We start from the raw sequence: 24,510 nt of genomic DNA, 5'->3' as shown, positions 1-24,510 counted from the left end.
GGAGCACCCTGTAATCCTTATCCCACTCCTGAATAAATTTGGTGGCTCTACTTTTCTCCTCGGGATTTTCACATGCTCCACCAAGTGGATCTGCTCCCAGTCCCTTCTCCACTGCAGTGGAGCCCTCTGTGTCATCCCTCTGCTCACACACCCCAGAATCACGTCTCTGCTAACACTGAAAACTATTTCGGCTGCTTCTCCACCACCAGATCCCCCTCTGTACGCGGCTCCACAGGATCCTTCTCTAGCTCTGGGTGGCATTTCTTTCTTGCCCAATCGCATCACATCTCATTTGCCTTCATGAAGGCGGCTTTTTTTTTTGACTAGGTAGCAAAGGCTACCAAGCAGTCCAGCTTGCTCTCTACAGCAGCCCTGTCTTCCAGGTTACTTATAATTCTTCTAGTTTGTGTGTCATGGACAAATGCTGTCTACACCATCCATGTGATTTGTTCCCAAAAAGCTTTTCCTCCCCTCCGGCTCCCATCCAAAATACAAACATACCCAAAATAACACAACTGCCAAGACAGGCAGCAAGGAAAATCCCAAAGGATGGGAGGAGGAAGGGATGGTTTCAGTACTACTTGGAAATGATTGACAGTCGCTCTTTTGGAGTGCAAAAAAAAAAGTCATTTATTTTGTCTTTAAAAACTTAAATACATAAAGCTGAAACTACCTCACATGCTTTGCAGATGATCACTACTTTCTTCTACATCTTTAGCTATACAAGCTCCCACAGCAAGTCTGTGTATTACTGCAAACACAGCAAGGAGGTGCTTTACCTGTGGTCCGAGAAAGGTCTTCTCAGAAACTGAAGGAGCGTGTAGTGGCAGACAGTTTCATGCTTTGTATTCTTCTGCCACACCAAGGAAGAGCAAGAATCAGACAAGACAAATAATTTTTCATTTTCCCTAGAAATATTCTTTCCATCATGCTAAAAGAGGAGTAAAAGTTCCCTCACCCTTCAGCTGAGTTTGAATGATCCAGGCACCTTCTCCATGCTAACCTGGCCACGACCCCATGTAATAGTTAAAGGTATTATTCCCTGCAGACAAAAAACAACACCTTGGATTTCCTAATTGCTTAGATGGAGAATTCAGGTATCCCAGATAAAGGCTGGGACATCTCAAGGATGATGCTCCCAAAGCTCCTCTGATGCTCCATTAAAAAACATCTTTTTTGGAATGCCATGAAGCAGTATGCACAAATGAAATGCCCGCAGCAAAAGCGGTTAGGAGTCTAGGCGAATATTTATTTCTAAAAAAACCCAAGTTAAATTCCTTCCTTAACAATCCCCCTGTACGCCCACAGCCCTTACAAAATACAAACATATTTCAGTGGTACAATGAATATCAGGACCAAGAACGAGGCAAACATTTTAGCACCTACGCCACAACCTCCACCACCATGTCACAGCTATTGCAACACACCACACATGTCAAAAGCACATGGGAAAGCCGATGGGAACACCTTCCACCCTTTCGAGTGTGCTTATTTCTACAGGAATAAGGTGGGAAGTACAGCAAGAAACTCCCAAAAGTCATTAGGAAAAGCAGGAAAGAGAAGTTGTAAGTGCAACTGGAAAATTTCCTTTTTCGTATCAAGAGTATTGCTATGTCCAAATACATTACTATGCTCTTTTGAAGAACAAGAGCACAAAGATCTGCAAGCCACCAAGCAAGATATGCCTGTGTTCACAGCCCTATTCTATATACATTAGGCATAGAAGAAATCTGGCATGAGGGCCATCCCTTTTGAAAGGCCTGATTCCTCATGCCGCTCACCACTCTCAGCCGAGCAGACTTTGCTCAATGCACACCCTGTCAAGCTCTGGGTGCACTCATTCTCTTGAAACATCAGCAGTGTTTTCCAAAGTGCAGGCCAAGAGGAGGGACATAACTAACGGGACAGTCTGGGGAGAATTAAAATCCTCCTTGGCCATCTGAATCATGAGGCGAGGTGGAGACACTGGGTCCCAAGCCACACACTTGGAAGGGGCGCCCATACCAAAGCAGTGAATTGCTTAAGGCACAGGGTATCAGTAAGAGAGGCAAAATTGAGGAGGAGATTTGAGGTCTTCAGAAAATCAGGACGTAGGAGGATAAGGTCTCTCTGTCCCTGAAGGCCATCACAGCATGGGTTGATGGGCTCACACTTTCTTTTGTGCCAATTTAACTAACTGAAGGAAAGGTGCCAGTTTCCCCTGAAATCTCCACCCCCATTAAAGACCCAACTGTGGATGCAATTTGATTGCAAATACAATTCCTTTTTACCAACATGAATTTCCTTTTCTCTCCTCATGGGCATAACCTACACCACCCCCTTTATATTGCTTGAAAGGACACATTGTGCTACTTATGATCTGGTTAACGTGTCTAACCCACATGCCCAGGCCTTAAGGAGAATTTGGGTCTGAGAACGTCCAAATAGTGCACCTTGATCAGCAAAATGGCTATGATAGCCGGATAGCCGTGAGACTTGCCAGATGTGACTATGAGGAGCACCAGGTACGTTTCATGCAATGAAACGCCTTGCTCGTCGCTTGGGCAATGGAAGAGCACATATTTCCTCAAGAGAAGAGGAGATTAGTGTGCCCAGTAACAGCAAGTTTTGGTTCTTCGGCAGGGACCTCTTTTTGCCGAGTTTTACAGGGAAGCCTGACATCACCACAAAGAAGAAGTAAACTTCTCAGAGTTCACAGAAAACAGAAGTACTAAAGAGGACCGCATAAAAACCAGCTATGTGGTGGGAAGTAGGCAAACCCAGGAGATTTAAGATAATTAAAAGGCCCTGAAAATGGGAATATCCGGGACAGTGGACATAGTTGTGTCCTCTGCTTCAGGAAGAAGTCATCATTGGGGCAAGGAAAGGAGGTGCAGAGGAAACAGCAGCCAGCCAGCAGCTGCTGTAGAGGGGTGCACCCTGCAATATATAAGTAACGGGAGTTTTTAAGAGACCCCACTCTACACTGGGCAGTAACTAAGTCCCTAATTGAACAACAGGAACATTTAAACGGACCCATCAGAAATTACCAGTTCCAGGAATGGACTAAAAAGACACTGATGCCAAAAAGCTATGGCTATTCTACCAAATCAAATGCGCTCAGGACCATTTCTAGACCTGAGACCAACTGGCTTGGAGCAACACAGTCTGTGTAATCGAACACTCCAAATGAGCTGCACGTTCAGGCTCCCAGGGACTCTGTATTGAATCTGTTAAATATAGAGTTTATGTTAATGCTTGCTAGCATTCTCCAGAGCCAAAACGAGCCAGATGTGATTCTCTAGCTACCAACCATGCTTCATGTCCTCATGCCTGATTCCTATACATTAATATTCCCCTACCTCTGCTCTCCAAAGAGCAGCTCTTGGCTACATGATCCACTTGTCCTCTCAAGGACCAGGACACAGTGAGACAGCAGTCCAACCACAAAACATGTATGAAAAGAGAAAGCACTCTGTACTTTAGGGGAATAGACCCTCATATAGCACGTGAAGAATGGAGTCAGAGCTTGGACTATTTAACCAGGCTTTTGGGGATTTAGTGGAGAAATTTTCTTGGGCTATCATCTTTGAAGTCTCAATCTCAGCTCTCCACTGTAACGGGACTAACTGTTCATGGACATTAATGACCATTTATGTCACCACCGCGGTTCGCCACAGGGTTCTACACAGCTAAATTCAGAAATATCAGATAGCTTTAGCTAAAGAATTGGATCCTGTAACCATCGTTGTTACTGCAACAGTCTTGGGCATCAGACAGCAGCAAATACATGTCCTTGCAGGACAATGAGCCTCTGTTGCCAACATAACAGAAAACCATAATCTACAGCCAGGAAAACCTAAGTAAAGGACAAATTTAGAGTTTGCAAGGGCTGCAAGGATACTTGAATCCTACTGTGGCAATATCTGTGATGCAGCTTCACACAGCCCAGCACCCTTTCATCCTCTAGCCTAGATCAGCATCAAAGCCATTGGCATCATCAGGCCAGGAGAAAACAAAGCAGAGGCTGCCCAGGGGCTGGCTGGAGCATGTCTTCATCAGTGGCGTATATTGCCCTTCCCTGCACAAAGGTGAGATGTCCATCCACACGCTGGGTGGCCACTGTCTCAAGGGGAGGCTCTGGAAGTGGATGCCGTTGGAGCCCCGTGGTCATCTGTTCATGCGCTGCAGGATGGTCACACAGCCGTGATAACTGGTGCAGCGCTGCAGCGGCGGCTGCTGCTCCACAGTCCCCGTCACCGGGTCGAAAGTGAAGGCTTTGTCCGTGCCTTCCCCATTCTCATCTCGGCCACCCAGGATGTAAATCTTCCCTCCACACACCGTCAGGCCACAGCTCTCCTGGAAAGCAGAAGAAGAGCTGAGGAGCAAGCCTCCAGCTTCAGGCAACGGGACTGAGCATGGGGGGAGTTGAGCCTGTTGCCCAGCAGAAGGGAGCAAAAGTAGCTAAGTGGTGTCTGGCTCTTGGGGTGCTGCAAAGGCACCGTTTCAGTAAGAGTTTAGGCACTTGTAATGCCTCCAGCCAACGATGGGCCTGTTGCTGTTTCTGGCAGCCTCCCAGACTCAGAAGCACACGAAGAACCCAGAGACCCATCCAGCACCCCCATGTGAAAGCCCGTTATAAGAATCCAATAACACAGGTGTTTTAATTCAGATCAGGGCGATCTGTGTCCCATCGTTCCTCTTCACTGTGCCACAACTCACATTGCAGCATGGCTTTGGACTATGAACTGCGATGACACTAAACCAAGGTACACAGCCACCATCGGTCTCTGTTCAGTCCACGGACCAGACTAGACCCAGTATAACCTTCACCCTGAAACACCTAGTGTGGAGAATATGTCCTCAACACCAGGGGTTCCACCCTACAGACCCACTCCTCTGGCATTAATACTAGTGTAGACCCAGCCTTAGCAAGACAACTTGAATTTGCTGTGAGAGAGACATCCTCCAAGCAGTATGGACATGTAAGTTTGAGTTGCTTTGCGGAGGTCATGTTCGCCTATTCAGAGCCAAACCCGCAATGTATTTTCTTTGCCTTCATTCTCAGCAAAGCACAGATCACTCCTATTCTAGAGGGAGAGCGGGAAGGCTCAGAGCTTCTTTCCCAAACCTCTTCCTTACCAGAGGCCCAGGGAGGGTGGCCACTTCTTGCCAGCTGTCTTTCCTTGGATCGTAGCTGAAGATTTTACTGAGGAGTCCACCTACAACATAAATGATGTTGTCCAAGCAGACAGCACTGATGCACCTCTGGTAAAAAGGGGTCGGAGATAAAAGCGTCCACTTGTTGTCCTCTGGATTGTAGCACTGGACCTGGGAGGAGAAATGCAGCTATGGGAACATGGAAGTTACCGTATGTCCCCTGCTTGGCTGAAGCTGCTATTCATTAGAAATAAAAGCACACGGGGACAGAAACATGGATGGGAGCTTCAACATCCAGAGACCAGTGCAGTGAGCGAAGGGATGAGGGGTTCTAGCATTCCCTTTTGAATCCAAGTCTCCCAAACTACAAGCCCCCAGGGTGTCCCACACAGCGCATGGTTAAGTGTTCAGAGATGGAGCTGAGCAGCTCAGGAGCTCTTCCTGCAGCTCAGGAGACCAGAAGCACCATGTATGGCTTGCAGAGGTCTCCTCCAGACAGTTACTACAGTTGCTACTTCTCTGAAGTGAATGCCCACAGCATCAGAGGTTTGCTCCTGTGGTGCCTCAGGGCTGACCAGGCTTCAGAGCAGAACAGGCTCCACTGAAACCACGCTTAATATACTGTCAGCTCCTCACACCTTCCCTCTCTGGTCCCTAAGTCTCATTGGCTTCCACTTAAATGTATGACTTCTCATCTTATTACAAGGGAGCTTTCATTAGTTTTCAAAAAAAAGGCACCCTTGTAGCTTAAGGACAATCACATTTCCATGTTCCCATGTAAACCTTCTTTTTTAGGGCTCTGTCCATTCTTGATGGCCCAACAATACCTTGTCAGTGTTAGCAGTGTCATCCACAGCACCGCCCAGCACGTAGAGCTTGTTCAGGCAGGAGACCACAGCAGCCGAGCTCACAGCTTGAGGCAGCGGGGCCAAGGTTGACCAGCTGTTGGAGAACGTGTCATAGCACTCCACGCTAGAGAGGCGGTAAAAACCATCAAAGCCTCCCACAGCGTAGATCTGCCACAAAAGGAGCAAAGCAAGCCGATTAGAAACTCACGGACTCACCTAACGGGCTACGTTGTCACAGCGCACGTGAGGGAAGGCTAGGACTTTGCCGGAGAGACAGACATCAACCTTGGGGTTGGACCTTTAAAAGTCCCTTCCAACCCAAACCATTCTATGATTCCATGAAAGACCCCATGCTGTATAGCTTTCACCCAAAGACTTGACACAGCTATCTGCAGAAGTCTTGCACCATCCCATGGTAGATCTTATTGCTACAACTTCATTTGTGGCTGCTTCAGGTGGCAACGCACACCCGACTGAAACAATGATGTTTTGGTTATGTCCTAGTTGTTCTCCCACCAAAACCATCTCTAAATCACCCAGAAGACAAACACACGCTGACAGTTTCACGTTGTACTAGGCAGCAGGAGAAGTGGGGGGACAGTGCTCCACGTGGCTTCTTCCAAAATTCGGGCCATTGCTTACCTTACCCTGAAGTGTTGCCATTTTGTGCCTCCATCGGCCTTTCTGCAGACAAGCAACTTTGATCCAGACATTCAGCTGGGAGTTCAACACCCAAACATCATTGCTGCTGATGTGTCCTCCTGAAAAACAGAGGGATGGAGGGCTGCTGTAATCCCAAGGACAGCCCCATCACCTCATTACACCACAATATTGCATAGTTCCTCCATGCAATGGAACAAGTCGGGGTCGGTCTCTTCTCCCAAGGAACAGGCAATAGGACAAGAAGAAACAGCCTCAAGTTATACCAGGGGAGGTTTAGGATGGATATTAGGAAAAAATTCTTCACTGAAAAGGTTGTCAAGCATTGGAAGAGGCTGCCCAGGGCAGTGGTGGAGTCGCCATCCCTGGAGGGATTTAAAAGCCAGGCAGACGTGGTGCTGAGGGACATGGGGTAGTGGTGGCTTTGTCAGTGTTAGGTTGATGGTTGGACTCAATGATCTGCAAGGTCCCTTCTAACCTGGACGATTCCATGATTCTATGATTCTAATTTAGAACGGAATATGGTTATTGGGTTATGGCCATGTAAACTCAGCTTCCCAAGGGAGATACTCTCTGGACTTCAAGGCGCTTGTTACACTGCCCCATCCTTTACATAGAACTCATCTGATCGGCATTACATTCTAAGTGAGGGACAGGCAGGATACTGATGTTTTAGGAAATCCTGTCTGACAGCACACACCAAAACCAGCTCATTCTACAGCTGAACACTTTTGACAGATGCCCGGCAGGAGGAAAAGTTTTTTTTTTTTTAATACTGCCATCCTCCCCCTTAAAGGTGAAATTGCTCCTTGGGACAGCAAAATCCAAATCATTTCATCAAGACATGACTTTGCTCCAAAGCTGGGATGCATGTGAATGAGTCCTAGTGAGCAGAACTAAGGAGGGGCTGTCCAAGCAGAGGTCGCGCCTTTCTTTGCAACCAGGAAGGGACCATCTAGTCCAGGATATCTCACCTGATATGTACACATCGTTCTTCAGCGTGCAGGCAGCAAACTCTGACTTGGTGTAGCCGGGCACGCTGGAGAGGGCTGTCCACTGCCTGCTCTTTGGGTGGTAGAGGTCCGTGAAGGGCAGCTTCAGAAGGCCTTTCTTATCACAGCCCCCAATGACGATGATGACTTCCGCCAGCTCCATGAACCTAGACCATGAAAGGCATGGATAATCCCCCAGGCCAGGCTACTCCTTTCCATCATCCCTCCCATCCTACCTAGGGCATTGGCAGCACAGTCCAATAGACAGAGCAGGGGCCCCTCCTGCATCAGCTACTGATTTTCTGGGCAAATCATTTCACCCCTGCACATTCAAATCAAAGACACCTCCCAGACTGGGTGGGAAGGGGTCCAAACTGCATAGGGAAAGAAAATGGGAACGACCTTTAAAAGTCCTTCGTGAGATTGCCTCCTGCCACTCACCACCTCCCCCCTTCCAGCACAAATCAAGCCTAATCCTCAAGGCACAGCCATGAGTGTGGAAAGCTGCTCCTGGCAGCCCGCCTGCAACAAGCTCTCTGCCTGGAGAGAGAAGTGTTTCCAGGAAATCTCTCTCTCTCCAACCCTAATAGCAGCGAGCAGACAAGACAGACAGCAGGGGAAGGAGAAATCCTGCCAGCGAGTAGGTGGCAAGAGAGGAACAGCTCTGCGGGAGGGGAGAGGAAGGAAGAGGATGAAAGAGGATTTGAAAGGCTTGGTCCAATCCTCAGCTCTGCCATGGCTTGCGCAGGCTGAGGCAATTCACTTAAGGCCAAAGCTGTAAAAGGAGGGAGGTAAAATGTGGATGGCTGGGGGGTGGGATTTATCCCCAGTGAATTTTAGCTGTTTACATCCTTGAGGAGGTCACCACAGACCCTGCTGTGGTATTCATCACAGAGAAGGTGTGTCAAATCATCTCTTCCACCTGACAGGCACATGCCCTGAATGCCAGGCTGGGACTTCTGAGATGTACGGGGGCAAGCTCCATTCTTCCGCCCAGGCTGTTCCACCACTGAGCAGCAAAAAGCCCTGCACTTCTTGGTCTGAAGAGCAGGAGAGCACAAGAACCTGGCCCTGCAGTCCCGTGGTCATGGGTGTCCTCTGGGAAAGAATGGAGAGCCTTGCAAACCAACCCAGTTTGATATGGCCACCCACCCCAGAGCAGAGGTGTCCCTCAGCACTCTTACCAGCACACCCTAAGGGACCTGCGGGACCGTGAAGAAACGGGAGAGACACAAAATGTGGCTGATCAAATCCAGACTTCACAGTCACAAAAAGGTGCAGATTCACACAGAACCCCAACCCTAGAAATCTCTTTTTTTATTCCTCCTCCACTTTTCACTGGTAGCTGCCTGGGTCAGCATCTCTTTATCTTCTTGCTGCTCATCAATAAATCAATGGAGGGGGAAAAAAATAAATAAAAAAGTAATATGAAGGTACCCAGGTAGCTACCTGGATAGCAACTGCCTTTTTTCTCCCCTGGACATAAATTCCTGACCCTGCAGTAATGCTTTTGAGCTAGGCACCAAGCTGATGGCCAGGAGGACTGGGACTGATCCAAGCCTTCCTGCTAACAGATAGCTTGGAGAAGGTGGGAGAGAGACCAAAGAGGTGAAATGAGAACAGGCAGAGCTGAGAACAGAAAACACGTCTCAACCCAGTGCTCTACACATTGGTGAAAGCAGACAGAAATAAAGAGTTACGAACACCCGTTCTTGGTCATAGTCTGGATACGTCTGGATAGCATCATTGCATGCCCAGAGCAGTGTGACTAGAGCACTTCTTGCCAACAAAGAAAAGTGTCACATGCATTGGTATAAACTTCACAGGAAGTTTATAGGCAGGGCCAGGCACACATCTCTAATGCCTTCATTTTGGGAACAGGGAGGCCAAAAAAGAAGCAATCAGAAGGGGAAAAAAAAAAAAAAAGAAAGAAAGGAAAAACAACTCAAGAACTCCCCTCAAACTTTAAATCCATCAATGTAGGCCATGCCGGTCTAGGGAAGAAGACTCTGTGTTTTACCTTCTGGGCCTTGATCGCAAAGAGCTGACCTCATTCCCAAGGATGTAGTACTTGCGGGCCTCGTGCAGCAGAGGAATGCACTCCTTCGAGTCCTGGATGAGTCCATCCATTTCCACCTTCTCCAGGAAGTAGGTGGGGTCAAGCAGGGGCAGACGCACATGCTCAAGGAGGTCCTTCAAGGCTCCCTTCCTGGCTGGTATGTCATGCCGTACCCAGCGCATGACTGCTTCAAAGACCACTTCCTCCTTGGGGACCACCAGCTGCTCATCAGATAGATATTCAACCAGCTCCTTCACACCCATCTCCAAGAACTCTTCATGAGATGACACCTCCACAAAACACTCCAGCATGAACCTCTTGCTCTTTTCAGTCAGAGATGCAATGGAGAATGAATCAGCAAACTTCATTATGCCCAAACAGTTGCATGGGTGAAGCTGGCCTTCAAGGAAGGTGACACAAGCATCTCTGAGCTTGGAGATCTGCAGCAAGTCAGACAGTTCCAAGATGCTTTCAACGTTGTCCTCCTGAATTATGATGTTCCCCCCATACATATAATCAAGAAGAAGAGACATCGTGGAAGCGGAAATCTTTTGAATATTAATGATATCCTGGTGGCCTTCCTTGAGATTGCCACCAAACATGGCCTGGAAATAGGTGCTGTTGGCTGACAAAGTGGCACGGTGACAGGGAAATTCTTGTCCATCAATTAATAGCACCACGTCTGTGAAGATACCGCTCTGCCGGTAGGAGTTCAGCGTCTGGAGGATTTGCTCAGCGTGGCAGGACCCACTGCAGAGCTTCATGTGCAGCTTTTCTTTGCTCGGGTCCCGCGTTGCATTTTCCAGGCTGCTTGTCCTGAAACTTGATTCTTCTTTCATCATTCGATGCATCCTGGTTGGGAAGCAGGGAAGTAGACAAGAGAACAGCACTCTATTAAAATATCTGACTGCAACGTCCAACACCATCATGGTTTCTGCATCTTCCTCAGTGCTATGAGGAAGTAAATATTCCAGCCAAAATGGATATTTCCAATCCAACCCCATCCCAGTAGACCAACTTCTGCTTTTAGGAGGTGTTTCTTCTAAGGCAGTTGCCTTGCCCAGCCTATGCTGCACTAGCACCTTGACACCTTTTCCTTTCTTTCTGACATCTCGCAGCTCTTATTAACTGGTTTCCCCATCCTCTCAAATGGAAGTACGGTACAGCCCAGATGGAAGAAATGCAATATTTTGACTTTTTCTATCCACCGCGTTTCCCCAGATGTCTTATTCCAGGCAAAAATCCAGAGGTAAGGGCGTGAGACCAAGATTTGCCACAGGTAGCTATGATGTGACCTGCTCAAAAGCAGGGGAAACATCTACATCTGATCTACCTTTCTGCTAGATTTGTTCTCTGGATGATTTTAAATCTTTTCTAAAGGACTTCATAAAGCCATTGCAATGAAGCACAGCAGACTTCTCTCATTCGAGCTCTAATGGTTCACACCACTGAGCCTGAGCAGCAGGACTCATCCCTGCAGGGCAGGGAAAGTCGTGTGTTCAGCCTGGAGGGGGCAAATAGCTGCACATCCAAAAGGGTGATCCCTGCTCAAGTGAGGGGGAGGCAGCCAGATCATCTGTAAAGAGTAATCTCTGGGAAGAAGGGCCTCTGCCCGCAGAGTGGGGGTCTGAAAAGCAGGGGAGCATCGTGGCATTGAAATAGTGACAAGAATCAACTATCTGACAACAGTGAGAGAATTACAGACCCCAAACCCTCAATTTCTGTCTCCACCAACCTAGACGCACTAACAGGTTGGCTCTGCCCCATTTCCTCCACTTCTCTACAAAAGCCCACCCTGACCCATCACTGTTGCATAGACCCAGATGCTGGGGGACAGAGCAAGGAGGGGATGGAGCCTGGGTCTCCCGATGCTTGCCCAACTGCTCTCTCCAGCTGGATGTTAAATAAAAGGGGCACAGCAATGCCACCACCAGTGTTTTGAAAGCACGACAGAGTCAGCACCACTCTACTTGAGTGGGTGTGCCAGCGAGGGCCATCAGCAGAGCACTCCTGATCACAGCTTCAACCATGGCCATGCAGGTTTTAGATTGCTTTTCTGAGGCTCTGTAACAGCAAAGAGCCCGTCTGGGGGAGGGGGTTCACAGTCTGCTCTTAAGGGCCCCCTAAGTCAGGTTGTGGAGCATCTCACCACAAGCCTCTGGCAGGAGCACAAGTCCCCATTGGGGTAACAAGTTACCAGACATCAGTGGCTTTGTGGTGTCCACACACGCCCCTGAAAGAATCTTCGAGGAGGATTACATTGAATTTCTCATGAGTCAAAAAATCCCTGCTTTGATTCTAATCCTTCTTCTCTCTTCCTACACCTGCACCACCTGGACAGCCATCACACCTGACCACAGCCCCCAGAGGTGCTCAGATTCTCCCATGCCCCAGAGGACATCAGGGTAGCTGTGTGTAGGACAACCAAATCTGATCCTGAGGATCTTCAACCCGCCACCCCGAGAAAGTGTCACCGTATCCCTTTGTGCCTCCAGAATCCCCCAGCAGTGGGGAAAACACCTCTGCCTGTGCCACAGGGGAGCTGCAGAGACCTAAAGGAGCAGTGAAGCAGCATAACAAGCCCTAACTAAATATCTAAGAAATCCTGCAGGAGTTTGTGAAGGCTCTAAACACCCTGAATGCCACTGATGGGTGCTCGGGGCTGTGTACAGACGGGAACCGCTGTCAGTCCGTCCAAAGTGTTTTAGAGAAGTTCTGACAAAGGCAGCTCTCGAGAGACGCCTTTGCAAAGAGCACGGCTGACTCCACGTTTTCCCGATACACGCAGCTCCAGCCCAGACAAACACATCCCTATCCCCGCATCTCTCCCTCATCTGCACACATTTCCGAGCCATCAGGGACACGTACAGCTCTGCACGGCTCACTGCTGGGAAGAAACAGCTCAGACTGACCTCCTTATGAAGAGACACCCCCCTCTCGCCTCCATCCCCAATTGATCCAAAAGCCCTTCCCCAGCTCACATCCCTCCTGTCTACCCATGAAACAAATGATGCCAACGCCAAAGAAAGAGTGGGCTTGCCCCATTGCCCTCACCCATGCACACTCCTCTCTGGGTCACCCTCTCCAGCCAAGTACCATACAGCAGCAAACACTGCATTAATTTTTTTTTTTTTTGGTCAAGCCTACCCAGCTGCTAAAGCAAGAAGTCCAGCCTTACCTGGCCCACAGGTTGTGTTCTCCAGGTGGGACCTAGAAAAGACTCAACTTCCCTCTGGGAGAGCTCCCATCCACGTCGGGACTCTGCACGGAGACAGGTCCCCTCCGCAAAGCACGCTCAGCCCTTCTGCGGCAGCGCTTGGGGAAGCACAAAAGCAACCCCTTTATCCTCATTGCCGGAGAGGTGGGGGAGAAATCTGCTTTTGTTTCTCCTGAATGACATGCCAGAGAGCTACGGGGCATTAGCCATGCAGCTGTCAATAACAGCCAGCCAGGGAGGAGCCAGGAACCAGGGAAAACCCATCGCAGCTCAGAGAAAAATATATCACACCAGGGCAGCTTAAGAGGGCCGAGCCATCTGGAGAGCAAATTGAGGTCCAGGTGGAACGATTCATTTGATAGAGACTCTGTCTCGCTGGAAACCACACTAAAGCCGATAAATAAAACACGGCTCTGTGAGCAAAAAGACGCCCAGAGCAGGAAGGGACTGGGTCAGGGAGGGGCTGCAGTCCCCCTCATTAACGTGTGATAATTAGGTAATTAGGTCCTTGAAGATGATGAGGACAGAAGGGGAAGTTTGCCCCGTGTGGCTTTCTGCACCCTCCCCTCCAACTCGATCCCAGTTGTTGGCTGAATTTTTAAATGCTCGTAGCAGGGATCAAAGCAGCCCTGGGGAAGCTCCACGAAGTAACCCTTGTGCTGAAGGTTGTCAAAGCCCCTAATGTGACGCAGCCAGCCTTCCCTCCCTTGCCCAGCATCGCTTTGAACAACTCACAGTATTTCAGACTCAACAGAAAAGAAGTATTAATAATAACCAGACCCCAAATGTTGTCATCGTGGAGAAATTGCACTTCTGTGGGGCACCACGGCTGCGTTTGCTGGCTGGTTCCTTTCTGCTCCTCTCCCATCGCTGGGATGCAGGGCACAAGCTGTCATCCTTCTTGCTCCCAACATTTGCATATGAATCACTGCCAACCTGGAAGGGACTGCAGTTTCCCAGCCTGCACAGTGGCAAGGGAAGGTTGGGGGATTTGCTCTTCAGACCTTCCACCCTGATGGAGTCGGCACTGCCAGGCTGCACTGACCAGGGTTGCAACCATGGCTGCACATGGGTGGAGCTAGAGATGACCAGGAGTGGACAAATGACAGCACAGCACCGATCCTGCCCTGTGGGGCACAGCAAAAAGGTCTCCAGAGTGTTGGAAACTCCTCAGTAAGGTCGCAAACCTATCATCTCCTGGCGACCATAAAGCATGGGGCTACCAACCTTCTCAAAAACCAACCCCAGCTTCAAGCCATGAGTATAGATGGGGGGGAACAGCTACTAAAGGTTGTAAATACACAAAGTGATCACAGTGAGGTGGCTTTGCAGGGTGCAGCTGTTCCTGTGCCCACACCAAGCCACCTATTGAGCAGATTTCTACAGAGAGACTGCACTGCACTTGGCCCTGGATCTCTCCATGTGTTGCTAACTTGCCCCAGAGTGTCTGTCACCATGCAAAGGCTGCGCTACAATCTACGCTTGTGGCATTTCTCCATTAAATGGGGTATTAAATAACCCATAGAGCTGCAAAAGGATGAGGAGGTGTTTGAAAGGGGTGTCTGCTAGGCAGCACTGGAGGAAGGACACCTTATGCAGGGGCAGGAGCTCAACCTCTCTTTTGCTCCCAGCACCCTGGGTCTTCTTCCTGAGTAGATACAGACACCAGAAGCAGTGATTTTACAGTGGATTAGGACTCTAAAAACCCCTCTTCATGTTAAAAATGCTTATCCCCAGGCCCACGGAGGCCATTAGGCACAAAGCCACAAGCATTAAAAAAAAGATGCAAAAGGGAAATACAAGTATATAGGACCTGGAACTCCAGGCATCTGTTGGGGAAAGCTCTCGGTGAATGTAGGACCAAAGGTTTCTGAAGGAGCAGAAGAGTATGCATCTCAGGAGGAGAAAGGAATAGGAAGGAGAAGGGATGCAGCTAAGCCAAAGAGAAAATGAGGGAAAAAGGATGAAAAGGACAAGAGGAAAGGTAGAAGAAAGTTCTGGATAGATCAGGTAATGGAGACCATGGTGAGACATCTTGAGGATGATGGTCGTTAGACTTGATCACACTGTGGTCTGTACCTCCCCAGCACATGGCCAAGAGAAGGAAATGTGTCCTATCCAGGTCAGCTGTCTAAGAACTCCTGGCACCACCATCCATGGCTCAACTTTGCCACGGAGTCAGAACATCCTCTTTCCACCTTCAGCCATTTAGCAGAAGTGAAGGGAAGTCACCAGCCTCCAGGAGAAGAGACTGAAGCAGGAGAACCAAGTAGATGAGTAAGGGCTGAGTAGTAACTAGAACAGAAACAAGGTCCAGGAGAAATAGATGAAGAAAACTAAGAGGCTTAAGAGCGGAAAACCACACCCAACTTGGTTTCCTATTTCACACATGGTCAATACACACATTGAGCTTGAAACCTGGTCAGGAGCTTCAGCCAAGAAGAGGTTGCTTGCACCAAGAGTCCAGGAGAAGGGGAACCAGCCTTCATCCTCACACCACTGCTGCTGCTCATAGCATGGCTAGAATTTTCATGCTGAGTTTGAACTTTGCAAGCTCCAAGCCACTGCATCGTATTAAGGCTTTAGTAGAGATATAAGAGATCCTTCTTACTGTGCAGGCCTAGGGCATGGTCACATCAGCATCACCTCCCAGACCCCAGGACTACAACTCTACTGGCAAATTTAAAGGGCTTGGAAAGGTTCCCAGATAACATGAGAACTATCCCAGTCGTACCACTAAGGTCTTATAAATTAGGGCAGTTTTAGCGAGGAAGAAAAAGAGTTAAATAGCACAATGTTGGCTGTCCCAAGCCATTTGGGCTTAGAGCCAGCAACCAATCCTCAGCTCCTTTATTTGAATAACAGACACAGCCTACATGACTCTCATTTCTCTCCTTTCAACTTTTCAATATCTTTCCCTAGGGTACAGCAAGGACAGCCCCGGTTAGGGATTATTCAATATTGTAGATATCAGGAGCTCTACCCCTTCCCCTAGGGCGATTTTGTATTTAACACTCAAACGGTATTCCCAGAGCCAGTCAAATTCATGACATGGTGCTGACTACCCATCACCAACCAGTGAGTTAGCGTTGTGTTTATTTTAATCCCTTTCAACTATCAGTTAAATGCAGCCATTCAGGGGATGGAGAAAACAGCTGCTTAACAAAGAACAACCCCATGCTGACCAAGACAAGATCCCCTTCTCACCCAAAGCACCCTCTTGTCTGCAGCTGGGAGCAGATCCTGGGGTAAAGAATAAAAAGAAATAGAGTAAGCACCAAGCAAGACTTTCCCTTAATATACATATTTAGCAAAGAACTGCTCAGGGACTTCCCAAGCTGTGTTTAATAAGTGCTAATGGACGTACGAGCTATTTATTGCTCTTTGAGCCTGCTTATGGTTTTTGGCCTTCACAGCACCCTGGGGCAATGACTTGCATAATGTGTGTTAAAAATAAATTGCTTCCCGTTTGTTCGGTTTAAAACTGCTGCCTGATCGCTTCTACGGGTGCATCATTGTCCCCATGTGGCCACAACCACTGAACAATTATTCTACAGTTACTGTTCAAGATGCAGGTCTGCGCAGTCACCTCCTCTTCATGTGACTGCTTTTCAGATGCTCTCTTATAAAACCTGGGTGGGAGAGAACCACAGAATGGTTTGGCTTGGAAAGGACCTTTAGAGGCCATCTAGTCCAGCCCCCCTGCCATGGGCAGGGACATCTTCAACTAGATCAGGTTGCTCAGAGCCCCATCCAACCTGGCCTTGAATGTTTCCAGGGATGGGGCATCTCCCACCTCTCTGGGCAACCTGGGACAGTGTCTCACCACCCTCACAGTGAAGAATTTCTTCCTCATATCTAATGTAAATCTCCCCTCTTTCAGTTTAAAACCATTACTCCTTGTCCTATCACTAGAGGCCCTGCTAAAAAGTCTGTCTCCATCTTTATTATAAGCCCCCTTTAAGCACTTGAAAGGCTGCAATAAGGTCTCCAGCCTGGAGAAGAGAAGGCTCCAGGCTGAACCCCCCAACTCTCTCAGCCCGTCCTCCCAGCAGAGGGGCTCCAGCCCTCCCAGCATCTCCGGGGCCTCCTCTGGCCCCGCTCCAACAGCTCCGTGTCTCTCCTGTGCTGAGGCCCCAGAGCTGGAGGCAGCACTGCAGGGGGGTCTCCCCCGAGCGGAGCAGAGGGGCAGAATCCCCCGCCTCGCCCTGCTGCCCACGCTGCTGGGGATGCAGCCCAGGCTGCGGGGGGGTTTCTGGGCTGCCAGCACACATTGCCTGCTTATGTTGAGCTTCTCATCCACCAGCACCCCCAAGTCCTTCTCCTCAGGGCTGCTCTCTATTCCTTTCATCCCCCAGCCTGTATGGATACTGGGATTGCTTTGACCCAGGTGCAGATCTCTGCACTTGGCCTTGTTGAACCTCATGAGGTTCACATGGGCCTACTTCTAGAGCCTCTCCAGGTCCCTCTGGATGACATCCTGTCCCTCAGGTGTGTCACTGCACCACTCAGCTTGGGGTTGTCATCAAGAAGAGATGCAACACCACTGTACCGATCTCAAGAAGGATGGATCTCCAAACCTCCCTCTGGTCAGACCTTTAGCTCCCTCATAAAGCACAAAAAAGCAGAAACAGAGGGAGAAGATCAAGGCATCACCATTATGCAAACAATCCCAGAACACATGACAACATCACAGACTGGCAGGGGAATACTGACAGTTTATTTCACAGAGCATTGCAGAGTTTATTTTGGTCTAGGTCTATTTTCATCAAAAAAGTATCATCCTTTTAAAAAAAAAAAAGGTAGCAAATATTCAGGACGATAACGGTAACAGTCAGTGCATTACGCATAAAGTTTGGGTCTTCTCATCAAAAAAAAAAAAGAAAGAAAAAAGTGAATTGTGAAAACAACTTTTTGTTAGATTGCTTTTAACACTTCCAAGCTTTTAAGCACTTGACCTTTCAATAAAGTCATCTCCAAGGATAAAAACAGAACATGCAGGTGATTATCAACAGATGCTGAGATTTAACAACATCTCTCACTTGGCAATGACAATCCACCGGGAATGTTTCAATACAGCACCACAGTAAAGGGAGAAGCAACTTTGTTCTCAAAAGCCTTCAAATCCACCAAAATCTTGCAATTCTGCAGAGAAAACACACTGTATTTCACAGACTTGAGAGAGTACCATATAAAAAGGACAGTACTTGGGGAAGGTAAGAGGGATCATGGACCAGGGTCTTACTCCACTTACATTCATAAAAACCCAGGGTAGATGCAAACAAATTAAAGTCTTGTGTTGCACTTCTTAGGAGGTGTTTATTAAAGCATCACAATTCACACTTTCATTATTAACAGGGGTATTTTTCTCTTACATTGATAAGTTGGCCACTTTTGCCCCTGGTTCTTACACACTAAGCCCAAGACTTCAGGGTTTCAAAACACTACCAGAGTACAGCTTAAAAAAAAAAAATAAAATAGAGCAGTTTAATGCTGCCAAAACAAGAACAAACTGCTCGAGGCTGCTTTGTGCGTTGAACGTGATGCACGTCAGCATCTCGTAGACCACCTTCTCCTCTGCAAGGTGACTTCTCCCAGACACTCATGGGCTCCGCAGCCCAGCTTGGCCAGCACCCAAAGACTAAGCCTCAGCTCCCATTCCCTCCACGGTAAACATCTTTGATGGTTCCATTGCTTTCAAGGCAGTGCACACCAAGCATCAAAGAAAGCTTGCGATCAATGGGATTTCCCACATTATGCCGACCAAGATCCAGCAAGGAAGGGAGCAACCCAACAGCAGAAGGCCGTGGGGACTGAGCCAAGACCCATTCACAGCTCCGGCAGCCTTCCGGCTGGCTTCAGCTGCCTTGGGAACCAGCTCCGTGCGAACAACGGAGTGACCCAAAACCAGGCTCCTCTCCACGAGGCCTTGAAGGTCAAGAGCAAAGAACTGAGACGGCCCTTGGGCCGGTCATGAGCCGTTTCAGGGAGGGAATAAAATGCAACCACCATCTACTTGGTTTCTGAGGGTTTTTTTCTTTTTTTTCTTTTCTTTTTAACCTCTGGTATAGGATTTTGGTTTAAAGCCTTTTGCATTGGAAACACGCTGATGTGAGCTCTTACCTTCATGAGCCTGTCAGCATCCGCTGCAAGACTGTCGCTCCTTTGGAGGACGTGAACATGCAGCTTTTTAAAGATCCTGCTTACAAAGCAAGGAGGAAAGGTCTCCTTGCAGGAATAAATTACACTCCGGGGCTGCTTCACCTTCCAAACTATTTACAACTCCTTCACCCACGGGCATCTCCTTGGCCCAGAGCAGGGGAAGCTCACACCGCACCACCACCTCCTCTTCCTACACGGGTGCAAGGACAGGGAAGCAAGGAGCGACTCCAAATGCCACTTGGCGTGGCAGGCACTTTAGCCAGATCTGAGCGGTGATGGTGCCCACGGCATTGCTTTTTGCAAGCCATCCAGGCTCCCGACAGAGCACAACTCAGGGAAAAGACAGAAAGAAAGAATAAAAGGGAAAAAAAAAAATAAAAAAAAAAGTGAAAGCATGCTGCCAGCAGAGGCCCATCTACAGCAAACACTCAGGATTTGTCTTCAAGGCTGTGGTAGAACATTTCCAGAAGGCCATTCCCCTGCGAGCAACCAGGCTTTGGGGAAAGAGGAGGGGACAGGGAGGAGGTGCCCAAGTGACTGAGCCAGCGCAACCCCTTCCCTGTCTGAACTTCAGCGGGGAAGAGCAGTGCTGTCTCCTCTCCTAGGAAAGCTTCTCTCCTCCAAACAGCCTCCTGTTGCATTAGAGCTAAAACTTCATTGCCCAGGAAAGGGGAAAAAGGGGAGGGCAACACAACAAAAAAAAAAAAGTAAGAAAAACGACACTTCACGAGAACATCACAACGTTCAGCTACACAGTCGCTGCACCAAGGGAAGGAGGGAGAAGATCAAGGGGGAGCAAGGGGAGACACATCCAACGTGTTCATCCCAGAACCCCCCCAAGGGGACTCAGGCTGTCACGTCAAGATTCAAATAACTTCAGCCATAAGGTCGAGGATTTAATGAACACGGTATTTCCACTCATGCCCTGGAAAAAAAATTACACTCAAAAAACCACACCTCCAAAAGAGACAAAAAAATTCAGATTTTCTACATATTTACAAAAATAAGCCCCTCCAACCTCACAACCAGGGAGGTAGAGCAGCCAGCGATGGGGTATGGGAAGGGGTCTCTGCCCGACCAGCAGTTCCTCACAGGTTCCCATCCCACAGCAAGCAGGAGAGCACGGCTCTCACTGCCGGAGCAAACGCAGGGGACGCCACGCGCCGGGGTTGGACCAGAGCCCCTCAGTTCATCCTCAGTTTGGTGTCCCGATGATCCGTGGGGGTGACCATCTCGTTAGCATAGCCATTTTCGGAGCAGAGAGAGAGCTCATCCGTGGTCTCCACGCCGTTGTTGATCTCTGGGGAGGGTAGAGAAGGGAAGGGAGGACACACATCGTCACAGGGGTGCAAGTACCAGGAGCCCCCCCGCCATGGACAGGGAAACTGAGGCATTGAGCAACCATGCAATTCCAGCACATGGGATCTATCTGATCCTACAGGGATTTCACCCCAGATTTAGTGATGCTGCACCCATTTAAAACCAGCTCTGAGCAGCATCTACCTCCAAATAAGAGCTGACCTCTAAATTTCAGACCTTGACAACCCTGACACCATCAGAGGCAAAACTGGACCCCCCATACACTCACCTGTAGAAAAAGGGTGCAAAATACCTGAACTTATCTACCCAAATGGCCATTCTGGAAAAGGGTAGACTCCTATAGTCACTGGTTTCACTTAGAAAAATGTGCAACTTAATTTTAACTTTAATTGTGAAGACCCACCCTAAGCAAAAGCACGTGTTTCAGATACACAAAAATTTAATATATATCCCCTACCCCTAAGGATATTTTATGTCTAGGACACGCTGGGGAGGCTTAATTCTGCTGTGACCAACTGCTTTCCCTCTCTGGATTCCCTGGATTTACACCTGATTTTCACCGTCTCTGGAGGGCAGAATCAGACCCGCATTTCACACAATAAGCTCTTCGAAGCAAGAGTTGTCATTTTGCTGTGTATGTGCCCAGTACAATAAACCCTGATCCCTGCTGGAAGTCTCTAGCCCCTAAATACAAAAAAAGAAAACCCATAACAAAGATCAAGGGGAGATTATATTCACATTCCTTCAGACGTGAGTTTTCCAGCTTCATGCACCAACTTTAATCTTTTAAAGCTAAATGTTTCCGCTCTTTGTACACATTTGAGATCTTTCTTAGAGGTGGGGTGAGATGTTCCAACACAAATAAATGCTGGGAGGAGCACAAGGATATCAGGAAACCCTCAATCCACAGGGCCACTGAATTCCAGGTCTACCCCAAACTCACCATCACTATTTGTGGTGACCTATGCCATTATTTGATTGGATTTTATAACTTTTGACACACTGTTGACAACTCAGAGCAGAGATGATGTGGGACAGTATGGGAGCTGCATGGCACAACTTGGGAAGTTAGACATGGGATTTCTCAGCAAATGAGTGCTCAGACGAGCACCAGTTTGGGATGGGTGAGCCATGAGCACATCCTACAAGTGGTTCAATGCAGCAGGGTCAGTCGAGCCACCCTTTCCCACCAGCAGATGATGACACCTGTATCAAGACCACCTCCTCCACCTGCAGAGAGCAGGGGGACAGCTGAGGGATGGAGCAAAGGGCTCTGACTGATCAGCCCCATCCGTACCCGAAAAGATCAGCTTCTCCTTCATGATCTTGACATCTCGGCTAGACCGGCGGACAGCAGCGCTGAGCATGATCTGCTCTGGGTTGTAGGTCCTGATGCTTCCTAGACGCCACCTGCAAGACAAGAGGGGGATATCAGGGGCTGGTCTCCCCAGCCACGGGAACATCCTCAAGGCAAGTCGTCACCAACAATGTGGAGACCAAGTCCCAGAGACCCTCACGCTTTTGCTCCCTTGCACCTATGCAACCCCGCATGGTAGGAGGATGTTCAGAGATGAGTATGTTATCTCAGAGGGGTACAGACATACAAGCAGGTCATCTTTAATGACCTTGAGCATCCTAATTCTGCTAATTTCACCAAGGAGTGCAGATACCCCTCCCTATCACATCAGCTACCCAACTGCCCTAAGGAGGAATGGCTACTTTGACTATTTTGACTCTTAGGGTTGGAAAGAGGGAATGAAACAAGAGACCAAGCCAAGTAAAGAAACCATAACCTTTTCCTCACTGTGTGACACGCTCACCCTTGTGGGAGAAGAGACCTCAAAGACAAATTAAGGTCTCAAATCTAAGATGCAACAAAGACACTGTCCCCACACAGGTAGCTGTCACGTACGGTTCCTCTGAACGTGATTTCTCCCAGAACCCTTCCCTCCCTAAATGTCAGGTCTTTCCTTAAATCCTTCTACCCAAACCCCACAGTTTTTAAGCCTTGATGAAACTCAGTGTTCACCAAAAGTTTCCACCACATAAACAACATAAGGCTGATGGGAACTTGGCTCAACATAAGATTAGCCAGACTTTTATTCTCATTACTGAATGCATGTAAAGAAAATTACTGATGTTGGTAATAAGCAACGGCAGCACATTCAAGGGGGATTTTGCATTTAAAGCTGTTTTTCAGCCTGAGAGCACCCCTGTGTAGCAGACCCTCTGCTGCAGAGCTGCTGGCACCAGGAGTGAAACGTGGGATGCTGCTGCAATAGGAGAAACCAGGGTTTGGTGGTCTCAGACAAAGCAGCCATACCCAATATCCCATTGCAATGGGATGTTATTTAGTCCAAGCTTTCACAGCCCACACCCCACCGATTTGTCCTACCTCCTGACCACAGAGGAAGGCTTTCAAGCAAATCACATTCTCCCTGCCAGGGATGCTGTAAGACTATTTGATGGAGAAACAGCAGGGATTTAGAGTGGTTTATGGGGCTTCTGATCTTCTGGCACCATCTAGTGGCTCACCCACGCAGGAGAAAGTGATATATATATTTTTTTTTTTAAAGGTGATAACCACCTTCTCTTAAATTTCTAACCCCCAACAAGCCCCAGGAGCAGAGGGTTTGAGGAGCCTCCACACATCCCCAGCCTGGGTCTCCACAGCATCAGCCTGAAAAAGCAACATCCACAAAAGAGGTTGTGCAATTTTTCCAAGAAAATCTAGCTGGTGTCCATTTCATGGGGTTTCTATCCCCTTCCCAAATCCCAGTGGGTGACACCACACCATCAGGCTTTGACCAGGGTAAGGATGAAGGTAGATGCTCTGGCTACAGAGAAAAGAAGGGACGGGATGGCAACAGGACACAACTCACAGACCCATGGACAGAAGCAACACAGAGGAAGCACAAGAAGGCAAAGATATTAAAGTATAAAAAAAATTAAAATAGAAAACACTATTTTTCTCCTATCACCATCATCTAAGCTGAGCCACTCTGACTTAGAAGATGATAATTTTTGCCCGTAGTGTCCCATGCAGGCAGATCCCACTAAGGTCAATATGGTTGGAAGTGCATAGGATCTCACAGGACAAGACCCTCCTTAAACTACTATCAGGCAGGACCAAAACATATCGCTACAACAAGTCTTTTCTTGGCCCACATCATCAGCATTTTCAGCATTAGGCTGGGTTGTGTGGCCAAAAGGCACGATGATCACTTGCCCATTGGTCCTCGACGTCCCATGGAGGGCATGGGCTCTTTTGAGGCACAGAGAGTCCAGCCTCAAAGGGCATGGGGACCAAGGGCTTTTCTCCTCTTCCCAAGAGGAATATCCACTGCTCTCCGCTCCCCACCTCACATGGTGGCTGCAGCCAGACCCAGGGTGACTAATTACACTCGAGGGGCCGATGACTCCTCTTGTCACAGGGGTGTATTGCTCTGATTGAACAAGCTAGGAGAGGGTGACCCCATTTTTCAGGGAGACTTTGAAATACCCTCTTAGAAGACCTACCAGTAAATTTAATCACAACGTAACTCCAACACCATATATGAACTACTCTCTGCTGTGCTCGGTAGCCTTTGGGTCTCCATAAAGCTTGTTTAATAGAAAAGAGCACCTCTCCTACCCCCTTGGACTCTGTTGTGATCGGCCACGTTTAGGACAGCAGCGTGCAAAAAGGCCAGACAGACAGCAGGTAGGTCTTGTTCTGGGAGGTTGGCATCAAAGTGGACCAGACGGACACAGGGTGGGAACAGACTAAAAAATACTGGGACAACAACACAGAGACAGCAGACACCGTGTTAGGGCCACGACTGGACCCTTGGTTTGGAGAGGAGATGCTAAATGGCAGGGAAAGGGGATGGGAGAGGGGCAGGGATGGGAGAAAACAGGGTTGATTGGTACCAAGGTGATAAGATGGAGTGAGCAAAGAGCCAAGCCAGCCACAACCACAGTCCCCATCCTGTGACTGCTCATGTCTAAAACCTGCCCAGCTCCTCCAAGCTTGTCTTCTCCTTATCCACGACCCAGGGAGCAAGGGGGAGGCGAGAAGGGGAGAACACCCAACCTCCCTGCACCCATAGAAACATTCAGCCCTGCCCCATA

The 24,510-nt window shown here is 48.6% G+C and overlaps 2 protein-coding genes across 13 annotated transcripts in view; both read right to left on the bottom strand.

The window, feature by feature from the left end:
* Nucleotides 1-608: 608 nt before the first annotated feature.
* KLHL35 (kelch like family member 35) lies at nucleotides 609-13,014 on the bottom strand. The gene is made up of 7 exons (XM_074572298.1): nucleotides 12,877-13,014; nucleotides 9,660-10,550; nucleotides 7,622-7,806; nucleotides 6,630-6,748; nucleotides 5,967-6,155; nucleotides 5,122-5,310; nucleotides 609-4,338 (listed from the first exon to the last, which is right to left on the bottom strand). The coding sequence occupies exons 2-7, from the start codon at nucleotides 10,547-10,549 to the stop codon at nucleotides 4,150-4,152; spliced, it is 1,761 nt and encodes a 586-aa protein (XP_074428399.1). The 5' UTR covers nucleotide 10,550; nucleotides 12,877-13,014; the 3' UTR covers nucleotides 609-4,149.
* Nucleotides 13,015-17,616: 4,602 nt separating this feature from the next.
* GDPD5 (glycerophosphodiester phosphodiesterase domain containing 5) overlaps nucleotides 17,617-24,510 on the bottom strand; it is a 194,293-nt gene continuing 187,399 nt past the window's right edge. For 7 of the 12 annotated variants that reach the window (XM_074572293.1, XM_074572290.1, XM_074572291.1 and 4 more), the window contains 2 exons: nucleotides 21,695-21,807; nucleotides 17,617-20,377 (listed from right to left, as the gene is read on the bottom strand). In XM_074572293.1, coding sequence (XP_074428394.1) covers nucleotides 20,262-20,377; nucleotides 21,695-21,807 — 229 coding nt within the window. In that variant the 3' untranslated portion in view covers nucleotides 17,617-20,261. The remainder of the gene's footprint in view (nucleotides 20,378-21,694; nucleotides 21,808-24,510) is intronic. The other 5 variants (XR_012585197.1, XR_012585198.1, XR_012585199.1 and 2 more) reach the window with 1 other exon arrangement.

This window comes from Larus michahellis, chromosome 1, assembly GCF_964199755.1.
Source record: "Larus michahellis chromosome 1, bLarMic1.1, whole genome shotgun sequence".
Taxonomy (NCBI): Eukaryota; Metazoa; Chordata; class Aves; order Charadriiformes; family Laridae; genus Larus; species Larus michahellis.
The sequence above is the reverse complement of the archived record's forward strand: the minus strand, read 5'-3'. Positions and strand labels throughout refer to the sequence as shown.